Here is a 14,969-nt window from a genome sequence, read left to right on the forward strand (position 1 = left end):
TTGATTTGCAGGAGAAGGAGCAGCAGCCATGGAGTACTCCAGGAGTGGATCATGCCTAAAGGGACCACGCCCAGGAGATGGTCGTGGATCAAACTGCTGCACCCCGGGGCTGGTGCTTGTGATGAGCGACGAGGAGAAGCAGGGACCTGGGAGCGCATGGATGATGGATGCGCGAAGGATGAGCGCCTGGGACCTAGATGATGGATTCGCCTGGGGTCTGCGAGCGACGGAGGATGGACGCCTGGGCAACGAGGAGAAGCGATTTGAAATCCTGGGAGCAAAGGAGGAAGACGACGATGGGGATAGCGATTTAAAACAGGGGTAGCAATGTAAATTCCTTCATTTCAAAACAGGGCCTCAGAATGTTTTCTTCAACGACATATATTTCAAAACGGTGGGAGCAGTTTCATGGCGATATTGAGCACCATTGTGTCTCGCTCCCATCACAATTGAATATTTCTCCATTGTATTGTTACCGTATATGAATACACATGATAAACCTGGATTACTATCGATACTTCAAAGCGTTTGGACTGGCACCCTCGCGCCAATGCGCGATCCCAATTTAGTAAATATGATCATACAAGTACTGCACATGTTTCTATTGCTTTTGTGCGCATAGATCTGTTTAGCTAAGAAAAAAAAGTACCCTAAAAACTTTTAAGTTCAGGACAGTCACATAGTACACTAGGGGCAAAATGGTCTATTTACCTCACACTGAACACCGTAAGTGACAAAAATAGACTGGAATGTCAAAGTTTGAGTGTCAAATTAGGAAGAAAAAATTGTTTTGGGCCAAAGAGAGGGATTTTAAGAAAAGACCAAATAAAGAATTCTCTCTCATATATGCTACCACCCAAAATGCAGAGTCGCCATAACAAATTGTGAGGCCCTTAAGAGCTGTCATGAACGTCCCACAAACACAAATTCCATACCAAAAATCTCGACACCATGTGACGATTATCATGTGCCCAAACAGTGATGAGAAAATAAACAGATGACTCTTGTTACAACTCTTGCCGCACATGAGTAACAAAAATAATAAGGCTAGTTAATACTCCCTCCGTTCTTAAATAAATGTCTTTTTAGTCATTTCAAATGGGCACAACATACGGATGTATGTAGACATATTTTAGAGTGTAGATTCACTCATCTTGCTCCATATGTAGTCACTTGTTGAAATCTCTAGAAAAACAAATATTTGGGAACGGAGGGAGTATATTAAGTAGACTCGAATTGTGAAGCGTCTTCATAACATGTGAGGCCATACATTAATTTGCAGGCGCAGCTCCTGTAGCCTCTGATCTGCATTTGCAAAACCAATCTTTCATCCATTAGAGATTATCCCAGATACAGCACCAACAAAATACTGGCACAAAAATAGAAGACCGTCATAAGATGCTAACGATGCTTGCTATTCGAATAAGCTGCAACAAGATCTCAAACGGAAGAAAATAACATCACCGTCACCTTATAACATACTCCCTCCGAGCTTACACAAAATTAGTAAGCTATGAAGGCCATCTCCAATGGACGTACGCTAATTTAGATGCACTCGCACTTACAATGCTAAGCACGTTATCATAGGCAAACTGCTGGTGTGGCAGCCACAACGTTGGGATGAAAAAAAATCCCTATGACTAATTAAATACATATATAGAACCCAATGCATAAAATACACAAGAAACACACAGGCGCCAGGCGCAAAATTGAACACCAGGCTTAGGGTGGAAATAAATTCTACACTAGCAAAACTACGGGGATTATTTCCCCTAGCAACAATCTTAAGCATCCCATTGGAGATGGCCGAAGTGATCAGAAGAGACGTGAGCACATTTGTCCATTCACAGCCTAGGACGTTCACACAAAGATTTAAATCGCGGGCGAAATCTGCGCTATCACGTTTCTCAAACTGCCCCGCGATTTGCATGGCTCGGTAAAACACCGGAGATCGCGACGCTATCGCGGGCGATTGTGCCATTCCTTCCTTAACCGTCGCGGCAAAAATCTCAGCCGCAATTCTCCTTCACCCGCGATTTTAATCTATGCGTTCATACATCCCAATCCCACAAAACAAGAAAATTATACTGATAAAGCTCAACATAACCAAGAAACCAGGCTCAACATAACCAACAAACTAACAAGGTATTGCGATGTAAACAACTTTACACTATACAGTAGCATATCAAAGATTAATCTTCTCTTTTTTCTCAAAAAAATAAATAAATAATCATAACCCCTGCCAACAGGACTGTTGTTGAATTATAGTTCAGACAAGATTGGTATATACTCCCTCCGTTCCTAAATACTTGTCTTTCTAGGCATTTCAAATGACTATCACATACGGATGTATGTAGACATATTTTAGAGTGTAGATTCACTCATTTTACTCCGTATGTAGTCATTTGTTGAAATGCCTAGAAAGACAAGTATTTAGGAACGGAGGGAGTATATCTGAGGTGACAAGCTTAACATCGCTTGAAAATTATTTCTAGTGAGTTATCATAGTATAGCCATAAGCCTATACTATTGGACAAAACAAGCATGCTGGACTGGCCAGATCTTGTCACAAGTTATCTTTACCATCACATCCCCTAATATACACAGTTGTCATAAATGTTAACTACAATGATCAAAACAGTGGATGCGATCATTTAACCAATGACCACTGCATTGACAGGTGTTCAAATTGACCATGTCATCTCTATTTATACGTACTAAATAAAAGCACACGAAATAGCAGTCACCTCCAACAAGCGACCAAAGGAGGGTTAGGTGGATTGTGTAATTGGTTGACTGGAATAGCAAGGAAGTCTCCTGGAGAGGCAAACAAACACATCGCTCGAATAATTCTGAAGATAACAAGCCAGACAATGACATAGCTAGCATAAGTCCGTTTAGAACAAGGATACAGGGTACATGCCCAGTAGTGACAGCTAGTTGCAAGAACTGTGTCAGTGCACTGCAAGAACATGCTGGAGAAAATAACTGTACACATTGATTTTGTACAGTTTCGTAACCATGATTTTCTTAGCAACAGAACTCAAAAGTGTTATTCTGGTCCACAATGATGCCATGCATGCTGCCCGAGCATTGGAGTGGTATATTTTGAACTGCAAAAACGCCTTATATATTGGGACAGAGGTATCTAGACACTTCCAAGTCCTGAGAAATGCAAGTTTGGCCTAAATTGGGTACATTTGTTTTCCCTCTTTTTTGCGTATTGGGTGTATTTGTTCTAACAAAACACAGCCAGCATATGCTGCTAGAATTAAGGATACCAATCATTATTCCATTTAAACTATACAGGGTATATGCCCTGTAGTGACAGCTAGTTGCAAGAACCATGCCAGTGCACTGTACTCCAGGAGAAGAGTACATGTTGGAGAAATAACTGTAGACAATGATCTTGAAAAAGTTTCATCAGCAAGATTGTCTTAGCAACAAAAACCACAAGCATTATTCTGACCCACTATTCGTGCCATGCATGCTGTCTGAGAATTGGAATGGTCGTATACATGGCACCTTTAATGGTACTACCTAGACATTTCCTTGAGATATGTAAGTTTAGTTGAAAATGGGTAACTTTATTATGGCATATTTATACTGAAGGGCTAGTATATAATTAAAGAATTTCCATAGCTTTTCATAGTTGGTTTGATTCCATGATACTATAACTGAATTGGCAGATGCCAACATCTACAACTCTTAAGCTCAAACAACACAGGGTTGCTAAAAGATAGAATGCTAAATATTATTAGATGGCCTTCTGTCTTGTTATCAAATTGACGATGCCAAATGATACTTATTTGTCTTTGGCAAGAGGCTGAATTTCAAAGGCCCATGCCTTAATCATGATTCAATGATTTGGACTTACTGTTAAAATATCTGCCGATTAATCCTTGCTCGGTTGGTCACCGAGATTAACAGATTTATCAGCCGAAGAATTGGCCGATTCACCTACTAATCCCCTACTCCCCAGCTTACCAAGAAGTTACCAGTTAATGATTTCCTGAACATTAGTGTTTTTTCAGTAGTTTATATATGGAGGGAAAGGTGTGCATGTTAATGCAGCAAAAGCAAATGAAAACAGGGACACTTCTGGTTCAACCAATGCTACCATAGAAGCATATTTTAACTACAAAATAAATTTGCATCACATGATCACAACATAGATTTCAGACTGGTTATACACAATTGTGTCACAACATGTGTCAAGCTAAAGACATGCACAAGAAAAAACATCTGCGATTTTGTGATTTAGGCCAAGGAACTATTTCTGGGCAGGGATATAGGAAGGTACTGATACTCTGTACCACAGCATTACTCTAAACATTTCTCATTTTAAGGAAAAAAATCAATCTATCATGATGTTCAAATGAACCACGCACATCATGTTGCTATCATGGGCACCTTACAAGCTGATGAATAGGCAGCAAATAGCAGCATTCGTTTTTTTAGCGTACACCTCTAGAAAATAAAGTGCAATAACAGGACCAATCAATTCAGGAATAAAACATAAAATTCCCATAACAAAAAACTAAACACTAGAACATGACATGATCAACCATGGAAAGGCAATTTAATCAATGTTTAGAGGGATGAGATCAGTTATCAGACCCTTGTTCAGATAGTACTTCAGCCTCAACTGCAGGTTTCTTCCACACTCTGTCAGTACTCCTCTCCAGCACTTCGCCGTTCTCGTTCTCCTCGCCTTGGACTGGGGAACCCCTCCTCCCAGAGGACCTAACCTCAGTTGGTGCTTCACGCACCATCAGGGCCTCAAGCTTCTCATCAATTTTCCTCCAATCTTCCCCCTTCCCAGCAAGCACTTCCTCCCGTGGGCGGGCTGCCCCATACGGATTCCACGATCTGACTTTTGGTTGAATCACTAGCTTCTCCTCCCGTTCATACACCTCCTTCGTCAAGTTCTCCACCTTTGCGGCAAGCACTTCCTCACGTGGGCGTGCAGCCCCAAATGGGTTGCAAGACCAGCTTTTGGGCTGAAACTCTCGTTTATCTTCCTCTACACCCTCATCCTTCTCCCCGTCAGTTACAACGGCAACCGGTAAAGTTCGCTTCTGCAAAACAAGACGCGGCCGAGCACTGCTACTACCACCACCACTGCTTACCTCCTCTCTTTTCCTTGCCCAAGAATCAGCATCTGGACAACCATCCCTATTGAAACCCCAAACTGACCCACCCCTTCGGCCATCCGAAGGTGCGGGCGGGGGAGCAGAGTAGCTCTTGTTGGAGACCCAGCTCGTGGAATCGTCAGCGCGTCCCTGCGACTCGCTACCAAACGCGCTGCTACGCTCCCTCCGCTCCATGGGCAGAGAGGGCGCCGTCTTCTTGGTGGACACCCAGTCGTTGACGTCATCAGCACGCGACGAAATCGAATCACCACCAAACCCTCCCATCCGCTCCCTCCTCTCCATCGGCTTCTTCACACCCCAATCATCCGCTTCGTCGGCGCGGGACGGGCCGTAGTCCTCCGTGCCAGATCCGCCACGTCGCGGCTCGTCGGAGCCGCGAGACACGTTGCCCCAGCGTGCCCCGCCGAGCTCCTCCTCAGTGCGCTCGCGGGGGCCGGTGGGGAGGCTTAGCAGCATGTCCGGGGTGGGACCACGGGAGGAGGAGGGGACGAACTTGGCGCTGTTGAACGAGGCGAGGGAGACTGGCTGGACCTTCTTCTTCTTGGGGACCTTGGTGGTGGCGGCGGTGGCGAGGTCGGGGAAGTCGGAGGCTGGGACGGGGGGCGGCGGCGGGGGGAGGTCGTCCTGCTCCTCGGCGGCGAGGGCCCATGAGCCGGGCTTGACCCAGGCGGAGGCGACGGCCATGTCGTTGGGTGTTCTGCGGCGCGCTTGGCTGTTGGTGTGCGTGCGGTGCGGTGCGTTGGGTGATTCGCGGATTATAGGATGATGAGAGGCCAGTGAAGGCAGAGGAGGCTAGGGTTTTATCGGACGGACGCGGGTCTCGTTGTCGTGGGCTGATGAGGCCTGGAGAAAATAACGCATCGGCGGCTCCAGCAGTCCAGCGTAAGGAGATTCCGTTCCGGTTTTGTCGGGCGCCGGCGCCCGTAAGGAGTTTCGGCGCCTACGTGCTTCCTTCGTGGGCTGCATTGTACGAAGCCCACTCTTTCTTTCTAGCTGTTTCGTTGTGTTCGCTGGCTCGTGCGTGTACGCTCCTTTTGGTTGCCTAGCTATTTCGCTGGTGTTACTAAAAAAAAAAAGCTATTTCGCTGGTTCGTGCATGTTCGCTTGTTCTTTTGACTGTTTCTTTCTGTTTTTTTCCGAAAACTTTCAATCTATTCATCTTCAATTATGCCAATACAACGAACACCAGAAATAATAAAAATTACATCCAGGTCCATAGACCACCTAGCGACGACTATAAGCACTGAAGCGAGCCGAAGGCGCGCCGCCGTCATCGCCCCTCCCTTGCCGGGCCCGGGCAAAACTTGTTGTAGTAGACAGTCGGGAAGTCGTCGTGCTAAGGCCCCATAGGACCAGCGCAGCAGAACAGCAACCCCCGCCGATAAAGAGTAGTGTAGATCGGAAGGATCCAAACTGAAGAAACACAAACGTAGACAAACTACGACCAAATCCGAGCAAATCCACCAAGGATAGATCCGCCGGAGACATACCTTCACACGTCCACCGACGATACTAGACACACCACCGGAACGGGGGCTAGGCGGGGAAGACCTTATTCCATTTACAGGGAGTCGCCGTCGTCTCGTCTTACTGAGTAGGACACAAACCCTAACAAAACCTGAAGAAACATATAAAAACGGAGCCCTCCCACCGGCAAGGGCCAGGATCCACCGCGCCGCCATGGCCCTATGGCCACCGAAGACGAGGCAGATCGGCAGCGGCGCACTGTTTCTTTCTGTTCACTCGTAGTAGTCTCTATCTCTACTTCTATAATGAAGGAGTCCGTAGGTACTTCCTCCGTCCGATGAAAAATGTACGTTTGACTTTAAAATTTGTCCACAAAAGAGTGTACTTCTATCTTTTCAATGCATTTGAAAGTAGGAAAAATATTTTTCTCACATCACATGGTAATCAAAACCAATAATATTGTACGCATATTCTCCTTAATTTCTACATGCACTTAGCTCATTGGAGGTTGGGTAATTAAAAAGGAGAAATGGTGGCTTGCATATTTCCAATGCATTTTTTACTCCACTCCATAATTTGTCCTACAATGTTTATGGCCCTGTTTGTTTGGGCTGCGGCTGAACGAGAAGCGGCTGGAGCTGCTAGAAGCTGAGAAGTGGGCTGGAGCTGGTAGAAGCTGAGAAGACCAAAAACTTGTTTGGTAACTATTTTAGGACGGCTGGTGAGGCTGTAGCTGGTGGTGAATGTCTATAATGCCCCTGGATGCTGACGACGTTATTTAAACTCTGATTTGATATGATTTATTTGATTATGATGTATATTACCTCAAATAACATGTTTAACATCTAATTTAGCCAGAAAAATGTTTTGATATTATAGTTAATTTGCAATATTGACAATATTAGCAATACATGGGTGCATATATACAGATACTAGTGTCCACTGCATACATACACATACAAGTGTGCCATTGAAAATAAAATTCATGCTGCACATGCACATGCTGCACAAATATACATAGGGTGTGTCAATGATGCTACAAGGAAACCGATAATTTCACTAGAAGTTGATCGATGATGCGGCAAGGAGACCTATAATGATGCGACAATAAAGTTCACCAGAAATTATATTAATCAAGATCTATTATCTGTACCCATCTATGTACATTACAACAAGTATATACAACCTTACATGCATCGACAAACATACATCCAGAAGGAGCTGCTATGATGCATCCAACGACCAACAAAGAACAGATCGAGGAAGAACTCAACGGTGACCGACAGGGGAGAGTTGGGGAAGAGCGACGAGGGCGTGGCCCGTTGGGGCGGTCGTGGGCGGCGGGGAGCCGCCATGGGAGAGTGCGTGATCGTCGACGGCTAGAGGGGCGTTGGATCCGGCCGGCGGTGTAGTTCGAGATGGCGGCGGCGCTCGGTCGCGAGGGGCGGGGAGGAGGGTGGGAGCGAGCTCCGCGAACGGGGACGGGTCGGGGATGTAACACCCCGGATGTAACTTTTCATATTTGTAACTCCAACTCTTGCCATTTTCGGCTATGTGTTATGATATTCCCTCCGTGGTTGGGTTTTGTTTTTTGTTTTGCATTTTGTTCATGTCATGCATCTCATATCATGTCATCATGTGCATCGCATTTGCATGCGTGTTCGTTTCATGCATCCGAGCATTTTCCCCGTTGTCCGTTTTGCAATCGGGCACTCCCACATGCACCGGCGCACCCCTCTTGTTTCTTTTCGTGAGCGGGTGTTAAACGTTCTCGGAATGGACCGAGGTTTGCCAAGTGGCCTTGGTACACTACCGGTAGACCACCTGTCAAGTTTCGTTCCATTTGGAGGTCGTTTGATGCTCCAACGGTTAACCGGGTAACCGCAAAGTCCTTTTGTGTGTTGCAGCAAAAAAAACCCTCCTAACAGCCCAAAACCCCTCTAAGTCCCCTCCATGCTCTCGGCCGTTCGATCACGATCGTGTGGGCGAAAACCGCACTCCATTTGGAGTCTCCTAGCTCCCTCTAGCTATAAATAGGTGATCCCCCCGAAATTTTTCGCAGATCAAACCCTAGTCTCTTCCACCCCGCGCCGCCGGACACGTCCGGTCCGGCCGGACGAAAGTCGCCGCCGCCCGCAGCCAATCGGGAGCCGCCACGTGGCCCCCGCGCCGCCGCCGGCCCGCGAGCCCGCGTCTGGCCCGCGGAGCCCAATCGCCGCCCGACCGCGCCCGAGGCTTCCCCGCCCCGCGCGGGGCTCCTTCCGCCGCCATCGCCGCCTCGTCGCCGGCGCCGCCCGAGGCCGCCGTCCGCCGCCGCCCGCTGCCTCCCTCCTCCACCGGCGACCGCGCCCCGAGCTCCTCCGCCGAAGCCCGCAGCCGCCGCCTCCTCCGACCTCCCGCCGGCGCCGCGCCCCGAACTCCGGCGCCCTCCTCTTCCCCTCGATCTCCGGCGAGTAGCAGCCCCGGCGAGCCTCGGATCCGCGCCATATCTCGATCTGGACGAGAGGGTTGAGTTCCCTCCCCCCTCCGAATTTCTCTAAGTCCCGTATATTTTACATTATATGCTCCTGTTCATCGTATCATATCTCCATGCATACTGCTCCGTTTCGTGCGTGTGATATATGGAAATGTTTGTCTCGAGATGCTCTTCATTTTGTTCCTTTATGCCATGTTCATTTGAGTCCATCTTGATGCCCAAATCTCTGGAATGCTATATGATGTTTACTGCTGTTACTTATCAGAACTTGGTGTTTTGTTATTTTTGTTGCATTTAATGTGTGCATCTTATGAGTAGGAGTTCTACATGTGTTTTGATCTATACCATGCAATCTTTACAGAGGTGTATGCCATGTATTTTTGTGATCTATGTGGTGACTAGCACAAGCATGCAAACTAGGCTTCGTGATGTTTCTGTTTCCAGGGACTTAGAATTTTGTAAAGTCTGTGACTGCTGTTATTTTGTTGCCATGTATCCATATGACTACAGAGAGATCCATGCTCCTTTTGATGATGTTCAGTAAGGATGTTTTGTAGATATAGTTGTGCTCTATCCATACATGCCCCTGTTTGCAATTATGGTGTGCCCTAGCATGTCTTAATCTTGCTCTACTTTTGCTACAAAATGTTCCTGGCAGATTGTTTACATGTTATTCAATTTTGCCAAGGTTGTTGTAGTTGATACATACATGCTATGAACTTTCTCTTGCCATGGTTTGCTTCATAGACATGCCATCTTGCTGTAGGTATGCTTTTTTTGTCATGCATTGCTTTGTGGTGAGTGGATCAAGCTCACCAAGATGCCTTCATAATGCTGTTACTGCCATGCTCTGTTTTCTGCTAAGTCTGGAACTTGTTAACGAAACTTGCTATGTTTACATGGGTGCCATCATATCTTCTGATCCTTTTTGGCTCATGGTCAGTAAGGGACTTTTGTTCAATGCATTCAGTCGATTCATGCCATGCCTTGTTTTGCTGTGTTAAGTTCCTGTAGCATGTTTATTGCTTGCTCTGAACATGGCTACCTGATACTGTTTCAGCCATGTCCAGTAATTTCACTAAGTCTGTGATCCTGTTATCTTTTGCACTTTTTCCATGCTTGTTTGAACCTGTTATGGTGTGATCTAGCCGTAGCTCAGTGTTCAGCTTTTGTCAAGCATCTCCTGTAGATTACTTTCATATACTTTTTTACTATGTTGGGGTGCTATAGCATAGTTACTTGATGTATTCTAAGTGCTATCATGATGTTAATCGCAGAATCGTGTCATTCTTGTTTTGCTTGCCATTTGCAAACCGTGCATCCGTTTCCGGTGATCTTTATATCGATTTCGACCGAAATCATCTCATCTTTCCAGTGGCATACTTGGTTCGCCAAGTTACTGCCTTGTTCATCCTTTTTCTTCTGGAGCACGCATACGCATCGCATATCATATCTCGCATATCATGCATGTTTTGCATCATGTTGCTTGTGCATTTTCCGTGATTGATTGTGGTTCCATTGCTTGTGTTCTTGCTGTGGGTAGAGTCGGGAGACGAGTTCGTGAACGAGGAACCTGTTGAGTACGCTTTCGAGGATCAAGCTTTCGACAACTCTGAGAACCTTGCAGGCAAGATGACCATACCCTCGAAATCACTTCTATCTTTGCTTTGCTAGTTGTTCGTTCTATTGCCATGCTGCGCTACCTACCACTTGCTATATCATGCCTCCCATATTGCCATGTCAAGCCTCTAACCATCCTTTCCTAGCAAACCATTGTTTGGCTAAGTTACCGCTTTTGCTCAGCCCTTCTTATAGCGTTGCTAGTTGCAGGTGAAGTTGAAGTTGGTTCCATGTTGGAACATGGATATTTTGGAATATCACAATATCTCTTATTTAATTAATGCATCTATATATTTGGTAAATGGTGGAAGGCTCGGCCTTATGCCTGGTGTTTTGTTCCACTCTTGCCGCCCTAGTTTCTGTCATACCGGTATTATGTTCCTTGAGTTTGCGTTCCTTACACGGTTGGGTGATTTATGGGACCCCCTTGACAGTTCACCTTGAATAAAACTCTTCCAGCAAGGCCCAACCTTGGTTTTACCATTTGCCACCTAAGCCTTTTCCCTTGGGTTTTCGCGAGCCCGAGGGTCACCTTTATTTTAAACCCCCGGACCAGTGCTCCTTCGAGTGCTGGCCCAAACTGGGCGATGTCTGGCACCCCCTGGGCAACCAGGGTCTATGCCAACCCGACGTCTTGCCCATCCGGTGTGCCCTGAGAACGAGATATGTGCAGCTCCTATCGGGATTTGTCGGCACATTCGGGTGGCTTTGCTGGTCTTGTTTTACCATTGCCGAAATGTCTTGTAAACCGGGATTCCGAGACTGATCGGGTCTTCCTGGGAGAAGGTTTATCCTTCGTTGACCGTGAGAGTTTATAATGGGCTAAGTTGGGCACCCCTGTAGGGTATTATCTTTCGAAAGCCGTGCCCGCGGTTATGAGGCAGATTGGAATTTGTTAATGTCCGATTGTAGAGAACTTGTCACTTGACTTAATTAAAATACATCAACCGTGTGTGTAGCCGTGATGGTCTCTTCTCGGCGGAGTCCGGGAAGTGAACACGGTTTGAGTTATGCATGAACGTAAGTAGTTTCAGGATCACTTCTTGATCATTCTAGCTTCGCGACCGTTGCGTTGCTTCTCTTCTCGCTCTCATTTGCGTATGTTAGCCACCATATATGCTTAGTGCTTGCTGCAGCTCCACCTCATTACACCATCCATTCCTAAAAGCTTAAATAGTCTTGATCTCGCGGGTGTGAGATTGTTGAGTCCTCATGACTCACAGATTCTACCAAAACAGTTGCAGGTGCCGACGATGCCAGTGCAGATGATGCAACCGAGCTCAAGCGGGAGTTCGACGAGGAACGTGGTCGTTACTATGTTTCTTTTCCTGATGATCAGTAGTGGAGCCCAGTTGGAACGATCGGGGATCGAGCAATTGGGGTTATCTTATTTTCATTTGGATTTGACCGTAGTCGGTCTATGTGTGGATTTTGGATGATGTATGAATTATATTCATGTATTGTGTGAAGTGGCGACTGTAAGCCAACTCTCGTTATCCCATTCTTGTTCATTACATGGGATTGTGTGAAGATGACCCTTCTTGCGACAAAACCACAATGCGGTTATGCCTCTAAGTCGTGCCTCGACACGTGGGAGATATAGCCGCATCGTGGGCGTTACAGGGGAGGCGGGGTGGCCAGCTCCGGCCGGCGAGCTCCGTCGGGCGGAGAGGCCGGAGATCGGTGATCGCTGTGTGACCTACCCTGGCCTCTGCTTTCTCTCGAGCAGAATGGGGGAATGGGGTGGGGGTGGGATCCGAGGGAATTTTCTGAAGGGGCGCCTCGTATATATATGAATGGCATTTTCGCTGTAATTACTAGGAAGTAGAAGGGTAGGGTTTTGCGGGAGGGTGAGAAGCCGGTGGGGGCGGGGAAAGCTCGTCCGGAGGAGCTTTTGCTTCACAGTGTATTTTGGATCGTGGCTTCTATCAAGTCAAGGCCCAGATTTTTGCTGTTTGGCTGGGCTTGTGCTTTTAGGAGCCTAGAAGCTGTATAAGCTAAAGCTCAAGCCCAAACAAATAGGGTCTATATATACACTTTTCACCGGACGGAGGGAGTAGTTTGGTTGGTTCGCACGTACTCATTGATACGAAAATAGTTTGGAAACCGAGTGTCGAATCAATTAACAAATCAAGCCATTAATGTAATTAATTACTTAATTGCTAACTATGGGTGCAAGTAATTTGGTATAGTAAGGATTTTTCACACGGAATCAACTTTAAAACCGAGCCATTAATGCAATTAATTCATTAGACATATATTTTAATTAGCCTTGTTGATAATTGGAAGTACTCCCTCCATTTATTTATATAAGGCCACTATAAAATATAAATTTTGCATCTGCTCCCTCTGTCCGGTAAAGAATGTACATCTAGCTTCAAAATTTGTCCACAAAAGAGTGTACTTCTATCATCCCAATGCACTTTAAAGTAAAAAAATACTTCTCTCTCATCACACGGTAATCAAGACCAATAGCAATCTACACATGGTCCTCTTAATTTCTACATGCACTTAGCTCATTGGGGGTTGGGTAATTAAAGAGGAGAGAGATGGTGGCTTGCACCTTTCTAATGCATTTTTTACTTAACTTCATAATTTGTCCTAAAATTTCTAAAAGTACACTCTTCATCGGACGGAGGGGGGGGGGTTGGTAGCTTCTCATCACCGGTTTATTTTTGTCTCATTTTTTACGCCTCACATCTCATCACCCCCTGCCACTAATTTTCTCTCTCCCGTTAAAAATCTAAATCCCATTAAAGGGGGAGATACGGTTTCGTGCTTACTTTGGTAGGTGCTGAGTTAGAAATAATAGGTAAATAAGGACTCAGGAATCATACCATACATCTGAGATCAGCTCCCTAAAAGAGAGACAAAATATTTTTCTCAATAACCTTTAAAAAATCAGATATTCCTCAATAACTAATGGCTAATACCGTATTATGCCATTGATTATTAACATTAGCTCTATTATTAATTGACAATCACAAGTTTCCTAACAATTTTTTTTCTTATGGGCATACACATCTGCGCGCCCCTGTGGAGGGACGCCGTGCGCGACACCATGGAGGACACCGTGTCCGGGCCTAACGCCGATGCAATGCTCGAGAATGCCATGGCGGGAGCATGGCGACGAGGACGACCGTGGAGGAAGGCGGGTCATCGGACCGCCACATACATGTGTTTGTGGACACGATCATATTATATTTCTTGTCAGTCATACAGATAGCCATCCAGGATATATTCTCAAATCAAGTGTACCATTCAAATGTCAAGAAATTCGAAGTAGGGATTTTTTTCAATTAGCCAGATAATTAATTGATTTAATTGGCAGTTAATTAGGCATGCATCGAGTTGGCTAGACAGTTAATCGCGTTGAATCATTTTGAAATCACACATGGAGAAGGACAGGCTCTCAGCATCGTGAGCACCATAGACAACAACCACCATATGCGCTCGCGACATGGGCAACCAAGCGTTCACCAAGCTGCATGACGACCGTGCTCTGCAGTATGTCCACACGCTGACGGTTGCTGAAACTTTCGCGGGCGAGGACAACAAGACACTACAATGGCCAGGTGGTTCATTCCGTAGTAGAAAGAAAGAGTGTTCCAACAATAAGAAGGGAAAAGAATTAAAGCGCCCAAATGATCCATTGTGTTGGAGAAGAAAAGAATGTTCCAGAAAATAAAGCAAAAAAGAAAGGAAGAGTATTCTATAAAAAAGTAGGATCGAGAACTAAAACTAGCGTGGAAGGAGGAAGAAGAAGATGAGACGTCACTGACGAACACACTGATGTTGACGTGGTGTTGGTTGGTGGTAACAAAGGTTGATGAAGAGGCTAGGAATGAAAGATGTAGGGAAGGACGAGGAAGAGAAGAACGAAGTACTTCTAGCAATGAATGTTGTGTGGGCTAGAGGTGGAGCTTATGGAAGACGAGAAATATGTGCACGTTGTCACTTGCTTTACAAGTCGGTCTTAATCTGCAAAGTTGAATGAACCTTTGAGAATTATCTCTATAGTTACTAGATGATACCCGCACGTTGCTGCGGGACTTCGTAGCAAATGTTTTGGGTAACACCCACGTCAAAAGATGATAACACTTGAAACCAATTAATGATGGATTTGACTTTCATGCAATGAAATGTGTAGTCATTGGTGGTATAAATATATAATATTATAGAACCATACACTACTGCATGATGCTGCTAACACGACACTATGATCAGAGACCCTTTGAGAAACTGTGTGC

At 45.7% G+C, this 14,969-nt stretch overlaps 1 protein-coding gene across 1 annotated transcript; it reads right to left on the reverse strand.

Moving 5' to 3' along the window:
* Positions 1 to 906: 906 nt before the first annotated feature.
* Positions 907 to 5,940, reverse strand: LOC109738650 (eukaryotic translation initiation factor 4B3). Its single transcript, XM_020297745.4, has 2 exons — positions 4,621 to 5,940; positions 907 to 1,305 (listed from the first exon to the last, which is right to left on the reverse strand). Exons 1-2 carry the CDS (start codon positions 5,838 to 5,840, stop codon positions 1,272 to 1,274), a joined length of 1,254 nt encoding a protein of 417 aa, XP_020153334.1. The 5' UTR covers positions 5,841 to 5,940; the 3' UTR covers positions 907 to 1,271.
* Positions 5,941 to 14,969: the final 9,029 nt, after the last annotated feature.

This window comes from Aegilops tauschii, chromosome 6, assembly GCF_002575655.3.
Source record: "Aegilops tauschii subsp. strangulata cultivar AL8/78 chromosome 6, Aet v6.0, whole genome shotgun sequence".
In the NCBI taxonomy this organism is placed as follows: domain Eukaryota; kingdom Viridiplantae; phylum Streptophyta; class Magnoliopsida; order Poales; family Poaceae; genus Aegilops; species Aegilops tauschii.

Bases quoted from the DNA above. Each gene is read 5' to 3' on its own strand.
- LOC109738650 (XM_020297745.4), bottom strand. From the start codon at position 5,840: ATGGCCGTCGCCTCCGCCTGGGTCAAGCCCGGCTCATGGGCCCTCGCC. The intron at 1,306-4,620 runs GTCTGATAACTG...TTGCAAATGCAG, and splicing joins GAAGTACTATCTGAACAAGG to ATCAGAGGCTACAGGAGCTG.